The sequence below is a fragment of the Sapajus apella genome, unplaced genomic scaffold (genome assembly GCF_009761245.1).
Source record: "Sapajus apella isolate SASKATOON/1434 unplaced genomic scaffold, GSC_monkey_1.0 scaffold147, whole genome shotgun sequence".
Taxonomy (NCBI): Eukaryota; Metazoa; Chordata; class Mammalia; order Primates; family Cebidae; genus Sapajus; species Sapajus apella.
Window position 1 is genome coordinate 586,746 of NW_022437087.1, and position 20,486 is coordinate 607,231.

The following is a 20,486-nucleotide window of genomic DNA, read 5'->3' on the forward strand; positions in this document are numbered from 1 at the left end:
CAGAATCTCCATTTTAAAAAGATCCCCAGGAGATTTGTGTACACATTAAGTTTGAGAAGTACTGATCCATGCAAACCTGAGGCCTGCTACTTCAAATTCCTCATCAATTGCCTTATCACACCCAAACATCTTTCATATATAATTATTTCCTCTGACTTAAAGACTAGAGGTTATGGCCTAGTGCAGAGGTTCACACCTGTAATACCACCAACTTGGGGGACTGAAGCAGGAGGATTGCTTGAGGTCAGGAGTTCAAGACCAGCCTGGGCAGGCCTATCTCTTAAAAAAAAAAAAAAAAAAAAAAAAAAAAAAAACAACCAGGCATTATGGCATGTACCTATAGTCCCAGTTACTCAAGAGGCTTAGGCAGGAGGATCACTTGAGCCCAGGAGGTTGAGGCTGCAGTGAGCCATGATTGTGCCACTGCACTCCAGCCTGGGCAACAGGACAAAATCCTGTCTCAAGGGAAAAAAAAAAAAAGACTGGAGTTTATAATTAAAATACAGTTCTCACACTAAAATGGTAAATATTTAAGAGAAAAAAAGGCATCAGATAAAGAAATCAACATGGCTATATAGAACATTTACTTAACAGTTCCTTCTCTCTGAAAACACTGGGTGGGAGTGGAGGACCACACAGAGAGGCAAGACAGGCATAGTAACCATCAACAAGTAAGAATATAAAAAAAGAGTGGTAAGGATTATCATAGTTTCAGGAAAAGTGATGGCCACAACAAGCTGATCATTGTGAAAAACATTCAATACAACCAAGGGACTTTGTAAGCTCATACTGAGCAAAACACCCAAAGGGGCTAGGGGTTACTTAGAGCAGAAAGAGAAAAATGTTATTAAGGATTTAAGGACATAACTGGGTCACCTGACAAAACTGGAATAGGAAGCACAGTTTAACCAAAGTAGTATATCAACTTTAAATTGACTGAAGTTAACTGTTTTCTTATGTATGAATGTAAGATCATTTCTATTCATTTTTTCTTGAGCAAGGGTCTCCCTCTGTAACACAGGCTCTAGTGCAGGTAAACAATTACAGCTCACTGCAGTCTCAGCCTCCCAAGTAGCGAGGGACATGCCACCATGTCTGGCTAATTTTTTTTCTTTTTTTGGAGAGACAGGATTTCACTATGTTGCCCAGGCTGGTCTTGAACTCCTGGGCTCATGCAATCCTCCTGCCTCAGCCTCCCAAAGTGCTCAGATCACAGGTGTGAGCCACTGTGCCCAGCCTATTTTTACAACTTCTATAAATTTGAAATTATTTCCATTTTTTTAAATGACAGGAAAGTAAACATGTCAATTCCCATTTGGCTTTCTTTGCCCCTTTCAAGGTAACTTATCTAATCAGCAAAGGGAAATCAAGCACAAGTAATAGGAACTAGGATACCAGAGGGTAAGGCAGTAATTGAGTACTTTTGGAGTCTCTGCCTATTAGAAGAAATAATCTGCTTTTGAATATGCTTTTTAAAGTCTCAAAAAATTTACATAGATATTTGTAGGCCCACATGTATAAGAAGTTATGCCTTTTCAACCAAGCATATCAAGAACCAGCTTTACCACCCTACTCTAATAGCAATTAGCTCAACAACTGGCAAAAAGCAGGTGAACAATGATTGCAGAATTCTACTGAAAGATAGAGGGTACTGTATTCCATAGAGCCAGTATGCTCACTAAGGCTCTACCCTTTTCTATCAAGAATACAATTTAAGGACACAATGTTGACTTAAGAGTGTAATACAGATTTAGGGGACTAAACCTTAACTCATCCCTACCCAGCCCATCACCAAAACAGAGGTTTAGAGAACCACAGTAACTCGCCACATCACATTTGTGACAGTACTTCTTCCCTGAGTCTCAATTTCTTCAAAGAGAAAAAGGCTGAAGAAAACTGCTCTGCCTGAGCAGGAGCAGGGTGGAAATTACCCTGTCCTGATCAATCCTCCCCAGACTCTCCTGGGATCTTCAGGGCCACTGAAATACACTCCTATATTTAAGTACAAGGGCAAGGAAGAGTGTCTCACTGAATTATATACCAACCACGTACAAAAACAGGGAAAGGACTTGGATTGATGGCTCGGAAGGGGGCAATGCCATCCTAGAGAATAGGATCAGGGTGCCCCAGAATTAACACATGTGGGATGTCAGCATCTCCATGCATCAGTTACCTGCAAACATTAAATCAGAAGGGATATACTCTAAGTTTGACTAGTAGACACTGAGAAGACAAGAGGCCTAGAACTTGCCAGCTGGTTTGATATTTCCTTCAACCCACAGACCAAGTGAATTTTGTCGAAACTGCCACCTATGGTCAAGATGCCCTAGAGTGACCTAACTGTACCTCCATAGGGCCTGGCCAGGCAGTTTTCTGAGTATCTACAGATCAAAGGAAGGAAAGAAGCAATTACACTGGGTTCCTAGGAGAGTGGGGGGAGTTCATTTCAAAAAAGGAAGCCTGTCTTGCTCCCAGCTCATGAGACCATACTTGCCATATGTAGGGTTGCTGAGTAAGCAGCACTGATTTCCACCAGCTGGGGATCAGGAGGAAAGGAACAAAACAGCTAGCGTTGGACTGTTCCCTTTTACATTCAAAGCCACGAGTATACCTAACTGGAAAGGTACTCTCTTTAAGCCACAGAAACTAAAATCCAGTGGAAATGACAGGTTCCTTATAATGCAAGTTAGTGTCTCATCTCAAAGTCTACTCTCCATCATGGGACACACATCTTCATAAGTCCAAATGTCAAGTATTAACCTAGATGGATTAGAGGAAGGGGAGGCGTGGTGAGAAGTCCTAGAGTCAACCCCCAATAATGGCCAAGGCCCTGACCTCTTTGCTCTGTTCTCTCCTGGCCTCTAGAATGCAAGGGATCATGGAAAGTCTGAGGTATACCAAGTACCTCCAGCTCTGGTGTCCATGTGTCCAGTAAATCTCTATCTTCTAGAAGTGGGTAAGACATTGTGCTCTTCCTAGAACAGAAGTACCCATCCCCATTCACATGCTGGCAGGAATCAGCATCAGCCACAGATATCGCTCAGAGAAGTCACGGGGAGGAAAGGATCTGGCAGAGCGTTCCAGTTCATTAATGCTACCTCAGAGAGTATAAGAGACCAAATCAGCAGTAATATTTTTAGACTGATTGTTAACTTTCTCTCCTTTCACCCTTCTATGCCAGCTCCTGTCGGTTTTACAGCTGAGTCACTGTTCGAATTTTCGGAAGCCTTCCCCAAGAGTACAAAGGCACCTAGAGTGTGATGGCAGCATTTGCAATGGTAACAAGGGCTTGGCACTGTATGTATGCATTATAAGACCGTCTGAGGTTGAGCTTAGCCGAAGCAGAGACTAGCACCAAAACGTGATAGTCAAATGTTCGTTACTTAATGGGAATAGTCTAATGGGGAAAATCCAGACCAGGAGCCATTATTTCTAGCCTGTGATATAAGGCCGTATACCTGAAACTCTTCTTCCCTATCACCATCCTTGATTCTAGGATGCTTGCTCAGGATCTCTCTGAAGGCACAGGAAGCAGGGAGAGAAGCATTCATTCTAGCTATGAGAACAGACCACTCCGCCTGTGACTCCAAATCTGCAACTCTACACCACATCTCAACCGTGGCGGTAATGAGAGTGTGGACTCCCCCTGCTGACTGTGGATCCCACAAGTTCAAGTTAGTGACAAACACAGCCCTTCTCCCCAGTGTAACACCCAGTCCTGATCACCAGGCAAGTTCCATTACCTGCAGAAAAGACATATTCATGTCCCTTGTAAGGTCAGCACACATCCTGCTCCTGTTACCAATCAACCCCCGCTCAACCTCTTTTCTCACATTGGAGGCCTCCCTGGCCACACTGCTTCTGAGGTCCTCCCTCCTCTCTGCACCGAAAGCTTTCCCAAACAGACTACTTGACTCCACAACAGAACTCATGCTCCACTGTATGATGAAAACTTTGTATAAATACATCGCCATGCCCTAGAAGCTACAGGGCCCAAGATACTGATCTTTGAAGAATCTGTCCATCCAGCTAAATCAACACAAGCAGGAGGGAGAAGAATAGGAGAGACCTTGTCTGAAATCTGCAGTTAAAAAACACCCAGGATAAACACAGTGGCTCAGCACTCATCATTCATTCAAAAAATATGTATTAGCCATTAACCAGGCACTGTTCTACTGCTGGGAATACAGTAGTGGAAAATTGGGAGTTGAGGCAATTTGCAAGAGACCTTGGTTGGGCTGAGGAAGTCCATGCTCTACACAGGACAGACCTAATCCCATTCTGAATGTCACCTCAGAATGAGTGTTTGGAAGAAGCTTCAGGTGCAAACTGCTGAAGACTCCCCCCTCATCTTAGGCTGATCTAGCCTGCAGACCAACGGGGAGAGTGCAAGTGACAAAGCAAAGGGAACATTCCATTCACTTATTAGCAGTTAGGATAGAAAATGAGAGTTTGGGCTGGGCACAGTGGCTCACGCCTGTAATCCTAGTACTTTGGGAGGCTGAGGTGGGCAGATCACGAGGTCAGAAGTTAAAGACCAGCCTGGCCAAGATGGCGAAACCCCGTCTCTACTTAAAAAAAAAAAAAAAATTAGCCTGGCATGTTGGCGGGCGCCTGTAATCCCAGCAACTCGGGAGGCTGAGGCAGAGAATGGCTCGAACCCAGGAGGTGGAGATTGCAGTGAGCTGAGATCACACCACCGCACTCCAGCCTAGGCGACAGAGCAAGATTCCATCTCGAAAACAAATGAAAAAACAGAGCGTGAATGGGTTAGTGCTCAAAGGACTTCTAAAGACAAGTGGGAAAAAACAGACAATGCCCTCTGACACTGATATCTTTAGAATGTACATATGGTCTGCCCACTGGGCTTTTGCACTAAGCATCATTAAGAGAGTCCTTGTTTCTGGGTCCCCCAGAGTAGTCTCAGTCACCTCACTCTTCTGCTGAATAATGCCGCACATAGAAGAGTTACAAGGGGGAAGGCAGGAAGACATATCCCCAGTGGGTGGTGCAGCTGATGAGCTAAGACTCAGGGACTGAGAGGGAACTAGAACTGTCTACCATAGGCCCTTACCTTCAGAGATCTCATCAAGGGAGCACACCACCTCTATCTGAATAGCCTGTGTAGTATATGGTTACTTTACATTTTCTCGCTCAATATGTTGGGGTTCTACTAACAGGACCACAGGTCTAACAGGAAGCATATGTGTTTTATAACCAGAGACCTGGGTTAGAATTTTGAGTCTTCCAGTAGTTGTGTCACTTTGGGCACCTTGTAACCTCTGTGAGCCTATTTCCTCATCTGTGCAAGCATTAAAATCATGTGATATACTTAGCACAAAAAGTAGTCGATAAATGGTGGTTATTAGTCATTCTATCCCCCATTCTGGGATACTGAGGACAGCTTCTACAGCCCTGCTGTTCCATTATAGATCTTAAGACACTGCAAGCAGGACAAGGGCAGCCCTGGACATGTACCACTGGGGTATGAGAAAAACGCACATATAATACTCATCTAGCCCTGAAAGCCTTCCTCCCCAGCAAGGGGTGGTGCCACATGGTAGGCACAGTCTAGAAGAGAAGGACCCCACAAAGTGTTACATCCAAGCTCATGCAGGCCTTGCAGGTACAATTTCAAAAACAGACCATTCCAGTGTCTTCCTGCAGGACTATGAGGCCAAGGAAATCTAGACTGCAGAAGTACTCTGGTTCCTGGAGAATGGTATCCATGTACTAGCCTCAAGCTGAGAATGTGATGAAAGGTTGTTACAATGAAGACAATCCTTAGAGGAAAAAATGGAAGCCCCTATCATAGCAGCTATCATATAGCACTTGGTATACTTTCTCATTTGTTTTCCTTTGACAGCCATGGATATTCTTAAAGGTAATAATTTTATCTTATTCATTGTTATACTTCCAGTGCTGCACACAACAAATGCTCAATGTTTCCCGAAATAATTTGGCCAAAAGCCCTACTATCTCCAACCTTGCTGATTACTTAAGAGTGGTAGAAGATGGTCAGATGTGATGCTATAGCTGCCTGCCTTGGGCCATGTATCACCAAGCACAGCTCAAGGAATAAGCTTGCATCTTGGTCTCTACACAGAGGCTGTCGGCAAGGATAACTCCCCAAATGCCCAAAGCTGTTGAAAGCCTCCTCCCTCACTGAAGCAACTGAGCTAGCTGGTTTTCAGACGGAAAGGCAGTGTAGGCACTGGAATGTGGGCTGCATGTTCCCGCATTGCTGGTGAGGGTGCACGATCTGGCACTGCAGCTGGCTGGTGGGAGGGCTGCATCCTACTCCAGGAGGCGGTACCTTCATGTGGGCTTTCCAAGAAGGCCCAGAGCCCAGGGAAAGAAGAGTGATGGCTGACACCACAGCTCCAAAACCAAAGGCAACATAACGATTAGGGATGGGTGTGTCCTCAACCCTCAGAAAGGAAGACATACCCACACAGCCAGATCATGCTGCTGGGGCAACTCCGGTGAAGCTCAGGCTGCAGTCCCTCCCTGGTCCACAAAATCATGTAGTATTTATCACTAAAGTGCTTGGGATGAAAAGTGGAAAAGAAAAACCATTTCTATTTCAGACACAAACAGCTACAAGCACAGGCCTTTCAGGTGGTGGGGAAGCTGTGGATATTATGACTAGATCCAAGCTACTTTTAATAGCTGAATTTCACAGCAACTTTCAAACCAAGCTAAGCCTTCAGAAAGAGCACTGTAGCTTAGAGAACCAGAGCAAAAGATGGGCTATACTGTACTTCAACCTGATACTAGGGAAAGACAGTGCCTTGGTCAAACACTGATCACACATAAACAGGTGCAGATCTCCTATGTGAGCTCTTGTATCTCTTGCTCCAATACAGTAGCAGTAAGGACAGGAGAGACTGGCTTCATAGGCCACCAAGGTTGGCTTCAAGAATATACAAAAGAAAGTATCGTGCTGTCCAAGCCAAGGTCTCCAGGCATAGGATACCAAACAGTGACACCATACTTCCTTGCCTAGGGGAACAGGGCAGTTACTGACCTTTCTGGAAAAACCTGAGTCAGCAGAAGGTGAGTACTTCAAGAAGCCCTATCTTAACCCAGAAGTAGTTACTTAAGGTAAAGCTCTTCCTCATCCACATCCACATCAAACAATTTCAATACCCCTCCCCTAAATGGGGTTTTACCAAAACACCTAGGCATTAAAATGCCTAACAGACACAACAGGCCCAGGCTCTGCAAAGCATTCTAAAAAAAGACTTGCGCCAAACGGGGTGGAGGCCACAGAAATCAACAAGACGGTACTTTGCTGCCATGGCTGCCGGTTCCTGGACCAGGAAGGGAAGGGAAGGATAGCAGACTTGGTGTTTCTCAGTGTCAGCACCAACAACAAATGGCTGCACCCACCCCTTAGTACCCCTTACCACCTTTTCATTTTCCTAGAGTATCTGCTGCCAATACCTCTTTATTATGATACAATTTATATGATGCAAAATATGCAGGTTGTAAGTATACCTGTAGTATTTAAGTTCACATTTCTTCCTGAATACTCCAAGACTTGCCCCTCCTCCTTGTACCACAAGAGGGAAATAAACGGGTAACGGAAGGTCTGAGCAGAAGCAGTTCAAGGGGGGCTGCCAAAAAGTCCCTTTAGTTTGTCCCCATTGAATCCTACCAAGAAGACAAGGGATCCTAAAGGGGAGTGGCTCTTCTTTTATCCAGCTGGTCACTCTCAACACAAAGGAAAGAAAAAAAGGCTCTGTGGCTGGGAGTTACCCCACCCCACTTACCCTGCCTACCCCTTTCCAGGATCAATGTTCTTAACCTTACGTTAAGTCAATTCCAATATCCCAGCACATTATCCAGCCTCATCTGAGGTTAAAATCCTTCCTTTGCCATGATTCAGAGACCACCCACCCTTCATATAACTCCCCAGTTATTAAAGCCACTGAGTAATTCTGGTCATCCAGTAATCAGCCCCTTAACTCCCCTCCCCCACCTAAAAGTGTTTTGCTTCATCATCTCCAAGACAGGCCTGGGCACCAGGGGGTTAGCTGGATCTTTTCTACACAAGGCCATCACCTTGGGGACCCTCCTCAGGGGCACTCCAGGTGCAGGCTAACAACTCCAGGGGATTTATCAGGGTAAGTGGAAGAGGCATGCCTGCTTTTACGGGGAGCCATCTGTCCTGCCACACTCACAGCTAGCATTTCCATCTCTTGCAAAACAGCTCCATGTTGTATGTGTGTATGGTGGGGAGTGATGCAAAGGGGAACAGAACAACTGTTGCTGTGGATATCTTCGTTCACCACCCCCATGCATCCCCTTCCCCCAGCCAACTCATTCTCTGGCACTCACCCGAGTGTGTGCTGCTCTGGGCTGAGGAATCTGAGTCCTGGGTGCTCCAGGGTCGGTCCCAGCCCGTCAGACTGAGGGACTGCAGGCCAAGGCACAAGTCATTTGCATCTGGGAGGCCACGGGAAGATTCTTGCGCAGAGGTTGGAAAAAGCATCCTGCTTGTAACTGTTTCTTCAGAGTCCTGGAAGTCTGCGTTGGACAGGAGCACAGCAGAAACCTCAGAGTTAAGGGCTGTTTTCCCCAATATTATCAACAGTAAATATTACTAATAATAGTTTCCCCAGGCTCACGGGCCAGACATCCAAGCTGGCTGGATGCTGTAGCCGCTGCCTCTGCACTTTTGGGGGCGTTGGAACAAGAGCAGTTGCCATACAGGCCCCCTCCCCACAAACACACCCCTATCCCGTCTGCATTACAGACTGGGCCAGCATGTGATCAGGCTGCTGATGCTTCCCGCTGCCAGTGACATCAGCCGGCTGAGCCGTGCAATAGAGAGCGGCATCATCCCTCACAGAACGGGGGAGGAGCAGGAGGGGACAACAGGGAGGAGACTTGCCTCCCAGGGAAAGACAGCACAACAGCTACTTGGAATAGTCCCGGTACAGTGCCGGTAAGTCTGGGTTGCAAGGCAGCGCCCTCCGATCTCCAGCAATGGTGGCCAAGCAGCCCTCAGGCACGACTGAAGTCCTCTCTGCTGACAGTAAAGCCAAAGCAGCCGACTGCCTGCTTGTGTGGCTCTGCCCTCCTGCCCCTCCCTTTCCCTCCCTCTGCTCTCCACCCCCAAACCCAAAAACACTCTAGTCCTGGACTCTCTCCAGCTGCTGGCTCAAGCCCTGGCTTTGCAGCCCAATGCAAAGCTTCACAATCCTGCTAGCAAAAATCTGTGTGCTCCAAGTGGCCCCTGAGCAGCACCCTGACACAGCAGTGTTTACCACTGAGGAACAAGATAACCTTCAGAAAAACAATGTACACTTGGACCCTGGGGAACAACACCTGGTGTTCCAGGCTTGTCTAGAACAGCTTATCACAGAGAAAGGGGGGTCGGTTTTGGCAGAGGATGGGAGAGTCACTGGGCTTTTCCAGGTATACCTCACAGAACATGGCCACAACCCGTATGCCAGAGCGAGACCTGCCCTGATTAGGATAATCCCTGTGCCCAGACTCCCTCACCCCAATAAGATGGGTATTAGTCATAAGCAGATATAGTGGCCCAGCTCCACTCCTCCCTGCCCTCCTGCAACTGCAGGCACAGACTGAGCAAACACTCTCAAAGCAGCATCTGACAAACCAAAACAAGAGAAACAGCCTCTAAAATATTGTTTTGCTCTATTAGAAACACCAAACTCTGAAGCTTAATCACCCAGCTCTGTCAATATTGCTTCTTTTGCCCTTCTAAGAACCCTGAGCACAATATTGGGCAGCCGTGAGGCCACTGATGCCTCTAATGCCCAGGCCCTCTCTCAGAGGTGCTGCACAAGACCAGTGCTTTATTTTTGTGGCCACTCACAGCCCCAGCAACAAAGTCTAAGAAAGTTCGGCTTCTGGAGCTTCTGCTATTTCCTCTTTGCCGTGTCCTTCCACATCAGTCCTTTTCCAACATGAGCCCTGGGTCACCGTGCTTCTTCCTCACAAAGGAGGGTAGGGCAACAGGCCCAGATTCAGCAGACAGGCTGCTCACACCTGGACTCAGCTGGTAGCACTCCACCTGCTTGTTCTCCCCTGTTGCAAGGAGAAGCAAGCAGATACAGGAAGCATTTCCACCTGGGACCTCCCATGGCAGGGTCAAGAGGATACTGCTGCCATAGGAATAGCTGTTCAGAGCTTCCTGCAGTACACTCTGTGTCCATAGGCACTCAGGCATAGCCTAGAGGGGGAAATTATCAGTCTCCTTCCATTGGAGATATTTTTTTTAAAGCTTTGCTGCTGTGTCATCCATCCACGTTATTCCTGCTGGCTGTAGATACTCTGCTTGTTCCCTATCTGTTTGTCAAAGCCTTGTTCATCACTGCAAAGGCCAAGCAAGAATTGCCCATACTGGTGCTGTCCCCACCCGACTACTCCCTCCTGCTTCTCTATGTTCACCCTTCCCTCAGCTAAGCATATACTTCAGACTTCACCCATATGTATTAGTTATCAAAGCATAAGGCTTCCTTCAACCATACTTAAGTATCTATTTCCCCCAAATCAAGTATCTATATAATCCTCTCTACCCCAAACTGAGGGCATCTATGTCTAGAAGCAGCCATTCTCTACCTATTAAAATCAGGGTAACTGTGCAGATGATTACCCTCATCCCTCACGCAGAGACAATTAACTATGCTCTTGCTATTCAAAGTATAGTGTGACAGACCAGCAATGTGAGCAGCACCAGGAGTTTGTTATAAATACTGAGTCTCAGGCCCCACCCACGACTGATGGAACTGAGATTTGCATTTTAACAAGATTCCCAGTTAATATATATGTATGCAAAGAAAGTTTGAGCAGTTGGGTATGGTGGCTCATGCCTATAATCCCAGCACTTTGGGAAGATTGCTTGAGCCCAGGAGTTCAAAGCATCAGTGAGCCACGATTGCACCACTGTACTCCAGCCTGGGCGACAAAGCAGTCTCCATCTCAAAAGTTTGAAAAGTACTGATGTAAACAACTAACACAGTCTTCCCACCCCAAGCTGAAAGACCCCAGGCCTGAGCAACAGGTCTGTTAAACCCGAGAACCAAATGGCTACATGCATCCAAGAGCCTGGAGTTCTACACACAGTGTAACTCTACCCTCACCCGCACAAACCCCACTACCACAGGCCTCACTTTCCTCCTTATCCAGACATTGCTCCAGATAAAGGTTTTCACTACCATTGTAGGATTCCTTCACTAGATCCTGACAAATGGAGGCCATACCTGTTAAAACCATTAGTGTGGCAGGCTGAAAAAATCAGCTTTAGACGACTAACAAACCTTGCTGTGCTCACTAGGTCTCCCACTGCGTCCTTCTGAGCACCTTTCTGAGCATTTTTCATCTTTTTAAGAGGCAACAGTAGCTACCTTTTAGGCATTTTGTGAAGATTAAAGAAAATACATGAGGCCAGGCATGGTGGCTCACGTCTGTAATCCCAGCACTTCGGGAGGCTGAGGTGGGCAGATCACTTGAGGTCAGGAGTTCGAGACCAGTCTGGCCAACATAGTAAAACCTCATCTCTACCAAAAATACAAAAAACATTAGGGGGGCATGGGGCACAGGCCTGTAGTCCCAGCTACTTGGGAGGGTGAGGCAGGAGAATTGCTTGGGCCTGGGAGGCGGAGAGGTTGCAGTGAACCAAGATCATGCCACTGCACTCCAGCCTGGGTGACAAAGCTAGACTCAGTCACAAAAAAGAAAAAGAAAAAGGGGAAAAGGAAAGGAAAAAGGAAAGGAAAAAGGAAAGGAAAAAGGAAAGGAAAAAGGAAAGGGGAAAGGAAAGGAAAGGAAAGGGAAAGGGAAAGGGAAAGGGAAAGGGAAAGGGAAAGGGAAAGGAAAGGAAGGAGGAAGAAAGGAAGGAGGAAGGAAGGAAGGAAGGAAGGAAGGAAGGAAGGAAGGGAGAGAGAGAAAGAAAATCATAAACCATGTTCATGTACTGGAAGACTCGATAGTGCTAAAAATTGATACCTACTAAATTAATATACAGATGTTCCTCAACTACAGTGCGGTTATGGTCTGACAAGCCCATTGTAAGTTGAAAACACTGTAAATTGAAAATGCATTTAAATACATCTAATCTATAGCTATGCCTAGCTTACCTTAACTGTGCTCAGAAAACTGTCACTAGCTTACAGTTGGGCAAAATCATTTAACAGAAAATCTGTTTTATAATAAAGTGATGAGTATCTCATGTAATTTATTGACTACTGTAATGAAAATGAAAAACAGAATGGTTATATAGATACTCAAAGTACAGTTTCAACTGAATGCATATCACTTTCACACCATCATCATGTCAAAAAACATACATTGAACCATCCTAAGTCTGGGACCATCTGCACAGTGTAATCCCAATATACCAGACTTCAAGCAATTCATTGGGGAAAACCTTTTTAAAAATGTTGCTGGAACACCATATGGGGAGGAGGGAATACACTCTGACCTATATACAAACATTAATTTAATAGGTATCTGAGACCTAAAAGTGAAAGCTAAGTGTAACTATATAGCTTCTCTAAGAATTATCTTTGTAACTTAGTAGAGGAAAGAGGATGTGCATAGAAGCAAGGGTTTCTTTATGTAGAGCACAGAAAACAATCATCACGAAGAAAGTTTATAAGCTGAATTTACCAAAATCAAAAACTTCTCATCAAGACACCATTAAGAAAATAATTAGGCAAGCCAGAAAATGTGAGAAAATACCCACGAATGTATCTGACAAATCATTAAAGAAATCTTAACTGAAAAGTAACAAAGTCCCAATTGTTAAAAGACACAAAATCTGAAAAGCATTTCAAAAAGATTATATAAATGGCCAATAAGAACTTCAAAAATTGCTCGACATCGTTAGTCAAAGAAATCCAAGTTAAAACCACAGTGAGACACTACTGCACAACTACTAGGTGGCTAAAATTAAAAAGACTGTACCACATCCTGCCAACATTTGATGTCAATCAAAGCTTCATTACCGTAAATGGTACATCCACCTTGTACCTATGAAAACTCTTATATATTTTCTTCCTTTTCAATGGAAGAAAAGGTACATTCACTCTGAGAATAGGTCTGCCCATTTCTTAAACAACTAAACACATATTATCCTATGATCTGAAAATTATACTCCTAGGAATTCAACTAAAAGGAGTAAAAGTCAATGTCTATAAAAACACCTGTGCAAGAATAGTAATAGCAGCTTTATTCATAAACACTCAAACCTGGATTCAGTCCATGTGAGAATCAACACAACAAAATGTGGTATATGCATATACCATACTATTACTCAGCAATAAAAGGGAAACTGATACAAGCAACAATATGGGTAAATCTTAAGATAATTAAGGTGAGTGAAAAAAGTCATATGTAAGTACATATGTATGTAATTCCACTTATTTCAATTTTTAGAACAGACAAAACTAATATATGGTGAAACAAATCAGGTGGTTGTCTCTGGCCAGAAGTAGCAGGGTAGATTAGGAAGGGGTACAAGGAACTAGCTGAGGTGATGCTAACAGTTTTGATGAGAGTGGGGATACATCAGTCAGAATGGATCCAATGACACATTTAGGATTTGTGGACTTTACTGCATATAAATTTTACCTCAAAAAGTTATAAACAACTGTAGTTAACAATATGCATGCTGAAGGATTTTGAGGTAAACTGTACTAATGTCTACAATTTACTTTAATGAATTGAATTATAAAAGTAAACTGTACTGATAAGTGGTTTGGGGGCTAACTAAATGAATGGAGATGTGATAAGGCAAATATGGTAAAACGTTCATTGTATAAGAGTGCTAAGTATTACAGGTGTTCACTTTATATTTCTTTCAGCTTTTCTGTATGCTTGAAAATGTTAATAAAACGTTGAGAAAAAAATAAAGTCAGACTTTTTCTGAAAGAAAGTCTGACTGAACTAATTGGTTCGACAGTAAGAACTGATCCCAGGCTCACACCTGTAGTCTCAGCACTTCGAGAGGCCAACTCAGATGGACAGCTGAGCCAACAAGTTCGAGACCAGCCTAGGCTACATGGCAAAACCCCCATCTCTAATAAAAATACAAAAAATTAGCCGAGCATGGTGTTGTGCACCTGTAGTCAGCTAGCTGGGTGGCTGAGGTGGGAGGATCGCTTGAGCCTGGGAGGCAGAGTATGCAGAGTAAGCTGAGATTACACCACTGCACTCCAGCCTGGGTGACAGAGTGAGATCCTGTCTCCAAAAAAACAGAACTCATTTTCTATAAATAAAGTTAAGTCTATAGGCCCATGGTTTTGACAAAACATACTTAAAGCAAATGGTAAAATAAAATCATTTAAAAAGAGCATATCGGCAAAAGTGTGCTTTGTTTTCTTTTTGTATCTGAGGCTATAGGCACACCACTAAGTCCAACTATTTTTTCTTTTTTTCTTTTTTTTTTTTTTTTTTTTTGTAGAGACAGGGTCTCACTCTGTTGCCCAGGCTAGTCTCGAACTCTTGGGCTCAAGGGATCCTCCCACCTCAGCCTCTCAAACTGTTGCAATTACAGGTGTGAGCCATTGTCCTGATTACAAAGGTATATTTTTAAACTAACTTAAAATTCTTAAATTTCCTACAAATGTTGCACAAAAACTATTATAAGTTTTCTCAATCCTTTAAGTATACTGAGTTAAGATATATCTAAGTGAAGGACAAAGAGACATAGTAGTAATGTCAAATCCGTGTTTTTTTGTTTCGATTTTGAGATGAACTTTTACAAACAGAATTTTGCTCTGTCAGGCTGGAATGCAGTGGAATAAACACAGCTCACCGCAGATTAGACTTCTAGGCTTAAGTGACTCTCCTACCTCAACCTCCCAAGTAGCTGGGACTGCAGGTGCATGCCACCATATCTGGCTTTTTTTGTTTGTTTGTTTGGTATATTTTTGTAGAGACAGGGTCTTGCTATGTTGCCCAATATAAAAGCCATTCTCAGACTCTTGGGCTCAAATGATCTGCCTGCTCCAGCCTCCCAAAGTGCTGGGATTACAGGCGTAAGCCACTGCACTCAGCCTCATCTGAAATCTTTTTTTTTTTTTTTTTTTTTTTTTTTTTTTGAGACGGAGTTTCGCTCTTGTTACCCAGGCTGGAGCGCAATGACAGGATCTCGGCTCACCGCAACCTCCGCCTTCTGGGTTCAGGCAATTCTCCTGCCTCAGCCTCCTGAGTAGCTGGGATTACAGGCATGTACCACCATGCCCAGCTAATTTTTTGTATTGTTAATAGAGACGGGGTTTCACCATGCTGACCAGGATGGTCTCGATCTCTTGACCTCGTGATCCACCCGCCTCGGCCTCCCAAAGTGCTGGGATTACAGGCTTGAGCCACCGCGCCCAGCCTGAAATCTTGATAAAGCATTCTTGATACAGTTCCAAGAAACTCAGTAATTCCATGTCTGGTATGACTAGGTAACAAATCTTCACAAATTAGCTGGTTTCCAGTTCTTTCTTTTCAACAAATACGAAGGAGTAGAATGCAACTATCAGCAAGTAGATGACTAAAAATAATAATACATGACTAATTTTTTGCACAGAACAAAGAGATCAAAGGATTGTAAAAACTAGTTCACTACCCAATTACTTATTTTATGTGAACAAGTTTACTCAGGGCACAAACCTATGGAAACAAAATGTATACATACAGGGTTAAAAATCCCAAATTGGCTGGGCACAGTGGCTCACACCTATAATCCCAGCACTTTGGGAGGCCGAGGCAGGTGGATCACTAGAGGTCAGGAGCTTGAGACCAGCCATGGTGAAACCCCATCTCTACTAAAAATGCAAAAATTAGCAGGGCGTGGTGGCATGCACTTGCAGTCCCGGCTAGTCAAGAGGCTGAGGCAGGAGACTCGCTTGAGCCAGAGAGGCGGAGGTTGCAGTCAGCCCAAGATCATGCCACTGCACTCCAGCCTGGGTGACAGAGCAAGACTCTGTAGCCATTCCAGCAATAAGTCAGTCACCCAAAATTACTTTTCTGTTGCTGTTATTTGTTTTGAGACAGTCTCACTCTGTCATCCAGGCTGGACAAGATCTCGGCTTATTGCAACCTCTACCTCCCAGGCCTCAGACAATACTCCTGCTTCAGCCTCCCCAGTAGCTGGGATTACACACAGACGCCACAATGCCCAGCTGATTTTTTAGAGTAGAGACAGGGTTTCACCATGTTGGCCAGGCTGGTCTTGAACTCCTGACCTCAGGTGATCCACCTGCCTCAGCCGCCCAAAGTGCTGGGATTACAGGCATGAGCCACTGTGCTCGGTCTTAAAATTACATGGTTTTTTTATTAAAAAAAAAAAAAATACCAGAGGAAAGCGTGAACGCAGTCCCCCACTACCATAAATTATGCAGCTGAGTTTCCCACATTTGGGGAAATAGCAGGGGTCAGCACATCCAGAATGCAATGGATAAGCCTCACCCTGGGAAAACCACCTTTGTGATCGTGGTATCTCCCCTGCCAGGTACGTATAAAATTACATGAGTTTTTAAAAGGTATCAGTTTGGGCCAGGCGCGGTGGCTCACGCCTGTAATCCCAGCACTTTGGAAGGCCGAGGCTGGTGGATCACAAGGTCAAGAGATCAAGACCATCCTGGCCAACGTGGTGAAACCCCACCTCTACTAAAAAGGTCTCAATTTATGTCATTAAAAAATATTTTCAGACTAGGTGTGGTGGCTCACATCTGTAATCCCAACACTTTAGGGGGCTAAAGCAGGAAGATCACTTTAGCCCAGGAGTTCGAGACCAACCTGGGCAACTTAGGGAGATCCCGTTTCTACAAAAAAATAAGAAAAATAGCAGGACATGGTGGCGTGCGTCTGTGGTCCCAGGTACTTAGGAGGCTGAGGCTGCAATGAGCTGGGATTGTGCCACTGCACTCTGGCTCAGGTGACAGATACCTTGTCTTAAAACAACAACAATAAAAGCAAGCATTGCCAATAAACAGTTATTAAAGAATAAAATTTTATCAAGATTTGTAACATTTAAATTGTCTTAATTGCCCTACCAATTGTCATAGCAATCCAGTATACTAATCGCCTTTGAGATACAGGAAATAATTTGAAATTTCAGTTTACATACTTTTGTTGTTACCAGGAAGTATGACGTGCGATATCAACAAGACTCTCAAGCATAAAGTATTACATTAGGATAAAACTCAGTGGGAGAATTGGACTACAAATACTAGTAGAAAAGAAATAATAAAGTTTCCCACTATTAAAGAACTGGTTTACATATTTTAAAGTAGATAATAGGTGTCAAATCTACTATTATAAATGTTTCCACTTATAATAAAAATGTAGATACCAAGTTAAATATGCAAGGGGTGCACTGTACTAAAAATTTTACTGTGGTAAAATATACATGAAATTTACCATTCTAATCATTTTTGCACATACAATTCAGAGGCATTAGTACATTCATATTTTTGTGCAACCATCACCACTATTCACCTCGAGAGCTTTTTTTACCCTAAGCTAAAACTTTGTACCATTAGACATTAATTCCCCACTACCCTCTCCTCCTAGGCCCTGGTTACCATTATTTTGTCTCTATAAATTTGACTATCGTAGGTACCTCGTAAGTGTAATCATATAGTATTTGTCCTTTGTATCAGGCTTATTTTACTTGGCATAACACCTTCAAGTTTCATCCATGTTGTAGTACGTCCCCGCCTCCCCTTTTTTTTTTTGAGACAGGGTCTCCTTCTGCCACCCAGGCTAGGATGCAGTGGCACAATAACGGCTCACTGCAGCCTTGGTCTCCCCAGCATCAACTAATCCTCCCACCTCAGCCTCTCAAGCAGCTGGGACCACAGGTGCATGTCACCAGCCTGGCTAAATTTTTAGAGATGGGGGTCTCCTTATGCTGCCCAGGCTGTTGTTGAACTCCTGGGATCAAGCAACCCACCTGCCTAGGCCTCCCAAAGTGCTGGAACTATAGGGATGAGCCACTGCCCAGCATTCATTCATTCATTGACTGGATTTTGCTATATTGCCCAGGCTGGCCCCAGACTCCTGCCTTGCTCTATCCTGCCTCTCCCTCTCAAGTAGCTGGGACTATGGGTGTGCACCACTGTGCCAGGCTTCCTTTTTAAAGCTGCTAATATTTCATTGTTCATAACATTTTGTTTATCCATCCATCCATCCAATTCATCCACTGATGGACATTTGGGTTGTTTCCTCTTTCTACTTTTTGACTGTTGTGAACTGTTATGAACACTAACATACAAATATACGTTCAAGTCCTCGCTTTCAATTCTTTTCTGTGTATACCTTGAAGGAGAATTGCTGGATCATATGGTAATACTATGTTTAATTATTTTGGAAGCACCATACTATTTTCCCCAGCAGCAGCACCATTTTACATTTCCATCAGCCATGCAGAAATGTTCTAATTTCTCCATATCCTTGCCTACAATTTATATTTTAATAACTGCCATGCTAATAGTGTATAAACTAGTATCTCATTGTGGCATGTTTTTTAAAAAATTAGGTTGTACACAAATGTTGGAACATTCCTGTTGCCTAATTCATGAATCCCCAATGTTTTAAAAAATCTCCCCAACACCAGGTTTTTTTTTGAATTGCTTTTGTTGAATTGCCATCCAAGTGGTCCTAAAGGCAATGGCATCTTCTTGCAGGATTCCACCTCTCTGGTTACCGTAATGGTCCCATAGGTAAGCGCCTGACTCAAGCTAAGCAAGAATTACCCAATCCTATGACTACAGAGACCAGTCCACATATGGGCATGACTTAAGCCAACCTAACTGGGTATCTTTCCTTGAGATTTTTCTAACTGTAGATAGTGGAAGAACTATTTCAGGATTGTCCATGATGCCAAAGGATGTAAGCATATACTCCTTCTCATAACAGGCAACTCTGTAAAAGGAGATAATGAAACTCACACTGGGAAATGAACAGAGGAAAGTCAGAAATAGATAAAACTGGAGGCCACAAATTCAGTATCCCCAGCTTTCCAGTGATTCCTATTCTGTGAGCTTTGTATCAACAGCCTTCCAACATATCCCACATTTTACTAAAGTAAGTTCTAACTGGGTGTTTGATTGTTTACAAATCAGAGTGTTCTGTGTAATTCAGGCCCTTTAGCAAGGATATACCAAACAAGTAACTACTGCATACAGGATAAAAATCACTGGTACAAAAGCCCTTAATGTCCTGGCACCAAAGCCCTTAATGTCCTGGCACCAGATGAGAAAGCCACAAAAGAAAGCAGGAAAGCAGTTTATACCACCTTGTGAAATTCCTTGCCACCCCCCCACCTTTTTTTTTTTTTTTTTAACTAGAAAGCACAAGGCTCAAAGATGGCCGTAAGCAACAAAGCTAAAAGGTAGAGGTGAGATATTTGTTCGTCTCAAATCCAGGGAGTAACCTGCTCCCCCGACCTCTCTCCCACCTCTCCCCCACAGTGGGACACTTTCTAGACCCAGGTCTGCACTCATACATAACCCTACTCAGACCTGTATCAGCAAGTTAGCAAAGTACCCCTTTTCTGCACTCAGGTCCCACGGAGCTGTGTACCAAACCCGTCCCATCAGTTATTTAAAACAGAAGGGCAGTGTATTTTCATATAGAGTAAATTGGTACGACATTTCTGGAGAGAAATCTGACAAAAACATTGAAAGCTTCAAAAGATAGTTACTCTTTGATAAATAAATTCTACTTTTAGAAATGTATTCTATGTCCAAATAATCACAGATGTCGGCAAAAGCTTTAACTTCAAGTACTTCTTACTGGTGTATGAAATAGACACCTATTTAAACGAACTCCAAAATATGACGACTGAATGCCAGAGATTTACCTTTTTTGTATCTTGAACCATTTGGCAGTCTGCTAAAACCTACAGAAACATTCTAAGAAAAATGTTTCAAAACATATAAAATAGTCATAATATTGAAATAATGTCAAGATATGTACAATGACTGGAAAGGAATCAATATGAATTGTCTGATCATCCTATGGATACCAAATTATTAGGTCTTGCTAATATTGTGATTTGTTGCCTAAACTTACAGCTGAAGGAAATGCTATGTTTCAGTTAAACATCACTGAATATGAAGATACAAGTTTTTACCTGTCTAAATTATTGGACCCCCCTGAATTCTATCCATGTATCCGGGTTAAGAATCCCACAGGGAAGGCCAGGCGTGATGGCTCGTGCCTATAATATCATCACTTTGGGAGGCAGAGGAGGGCAAATCACCTGAGGTCAAGAGTTTGAAGCCAGCCTGGCCAACATGGTGAAACCCCGTCTCTACTAAAAATGCAAAAATTAGTCAGGGGTGGTGGCGGACACCTGTAATCCCACCTACTCTGGAGGCTGAGGCAGGAGAATTGCTTGACCCTGGGAGGCAGAGGTTGTAGTGAGCCAAGATGGCACCAGCCTGGGTGACAGAGAGAGAGACTCCATCTCAAAAAAAAAAAAAAAAAAAAAAAAAAAAAAAAAA

At 43.7% G+C, this 20,486-nt stretch overlaps 1 protein-coding gene and 1 non-coding gene across 8 annotated transcripts in view; both read right to left on the reverse strand.

Annotated features, from left to right (window-relative positions):
* CPEB1 (cytoplasmic polyadenylation element binding protein 1) overlaps positions 1–20,486 on the reverse strand; it is a 116,857-nt gene that overhangs the window by 20,031 nt on the left and 76,340 nt on the right. For 3 of the 7 annotated variants that reach the window (XM_032264807.1, XM_032264804.1, XM_032264805.1), the window contains exon 3: positions 8,347–8,535. In XM_032264807.1, the coding sequence (XP_032120698.1) occupies positions 8,347–8,500 (154 nt within the window). In that variant the 5' untranslated portion in view covers positions 8,501–8,535. Of the gene's footprint in view, positions 1–8,346; positions 8,606–8,742; positions 8,851–8,902; positions 9,068–20,486 lie in introns of those variants that run through there. The other 4 variants (XM_032264808.1, XM_032264806.1, XM_032264809.1 and 1 more) reach the window with 3 other exon arrangements.
* On the reverse strand, positions 16,328–16,491 carry LOC116541014. The gene has a single exon (XR_004264694.1). It is a non-coding gene; the product is annotated as a U1 spliceosomal RNA (small nuclear RNA).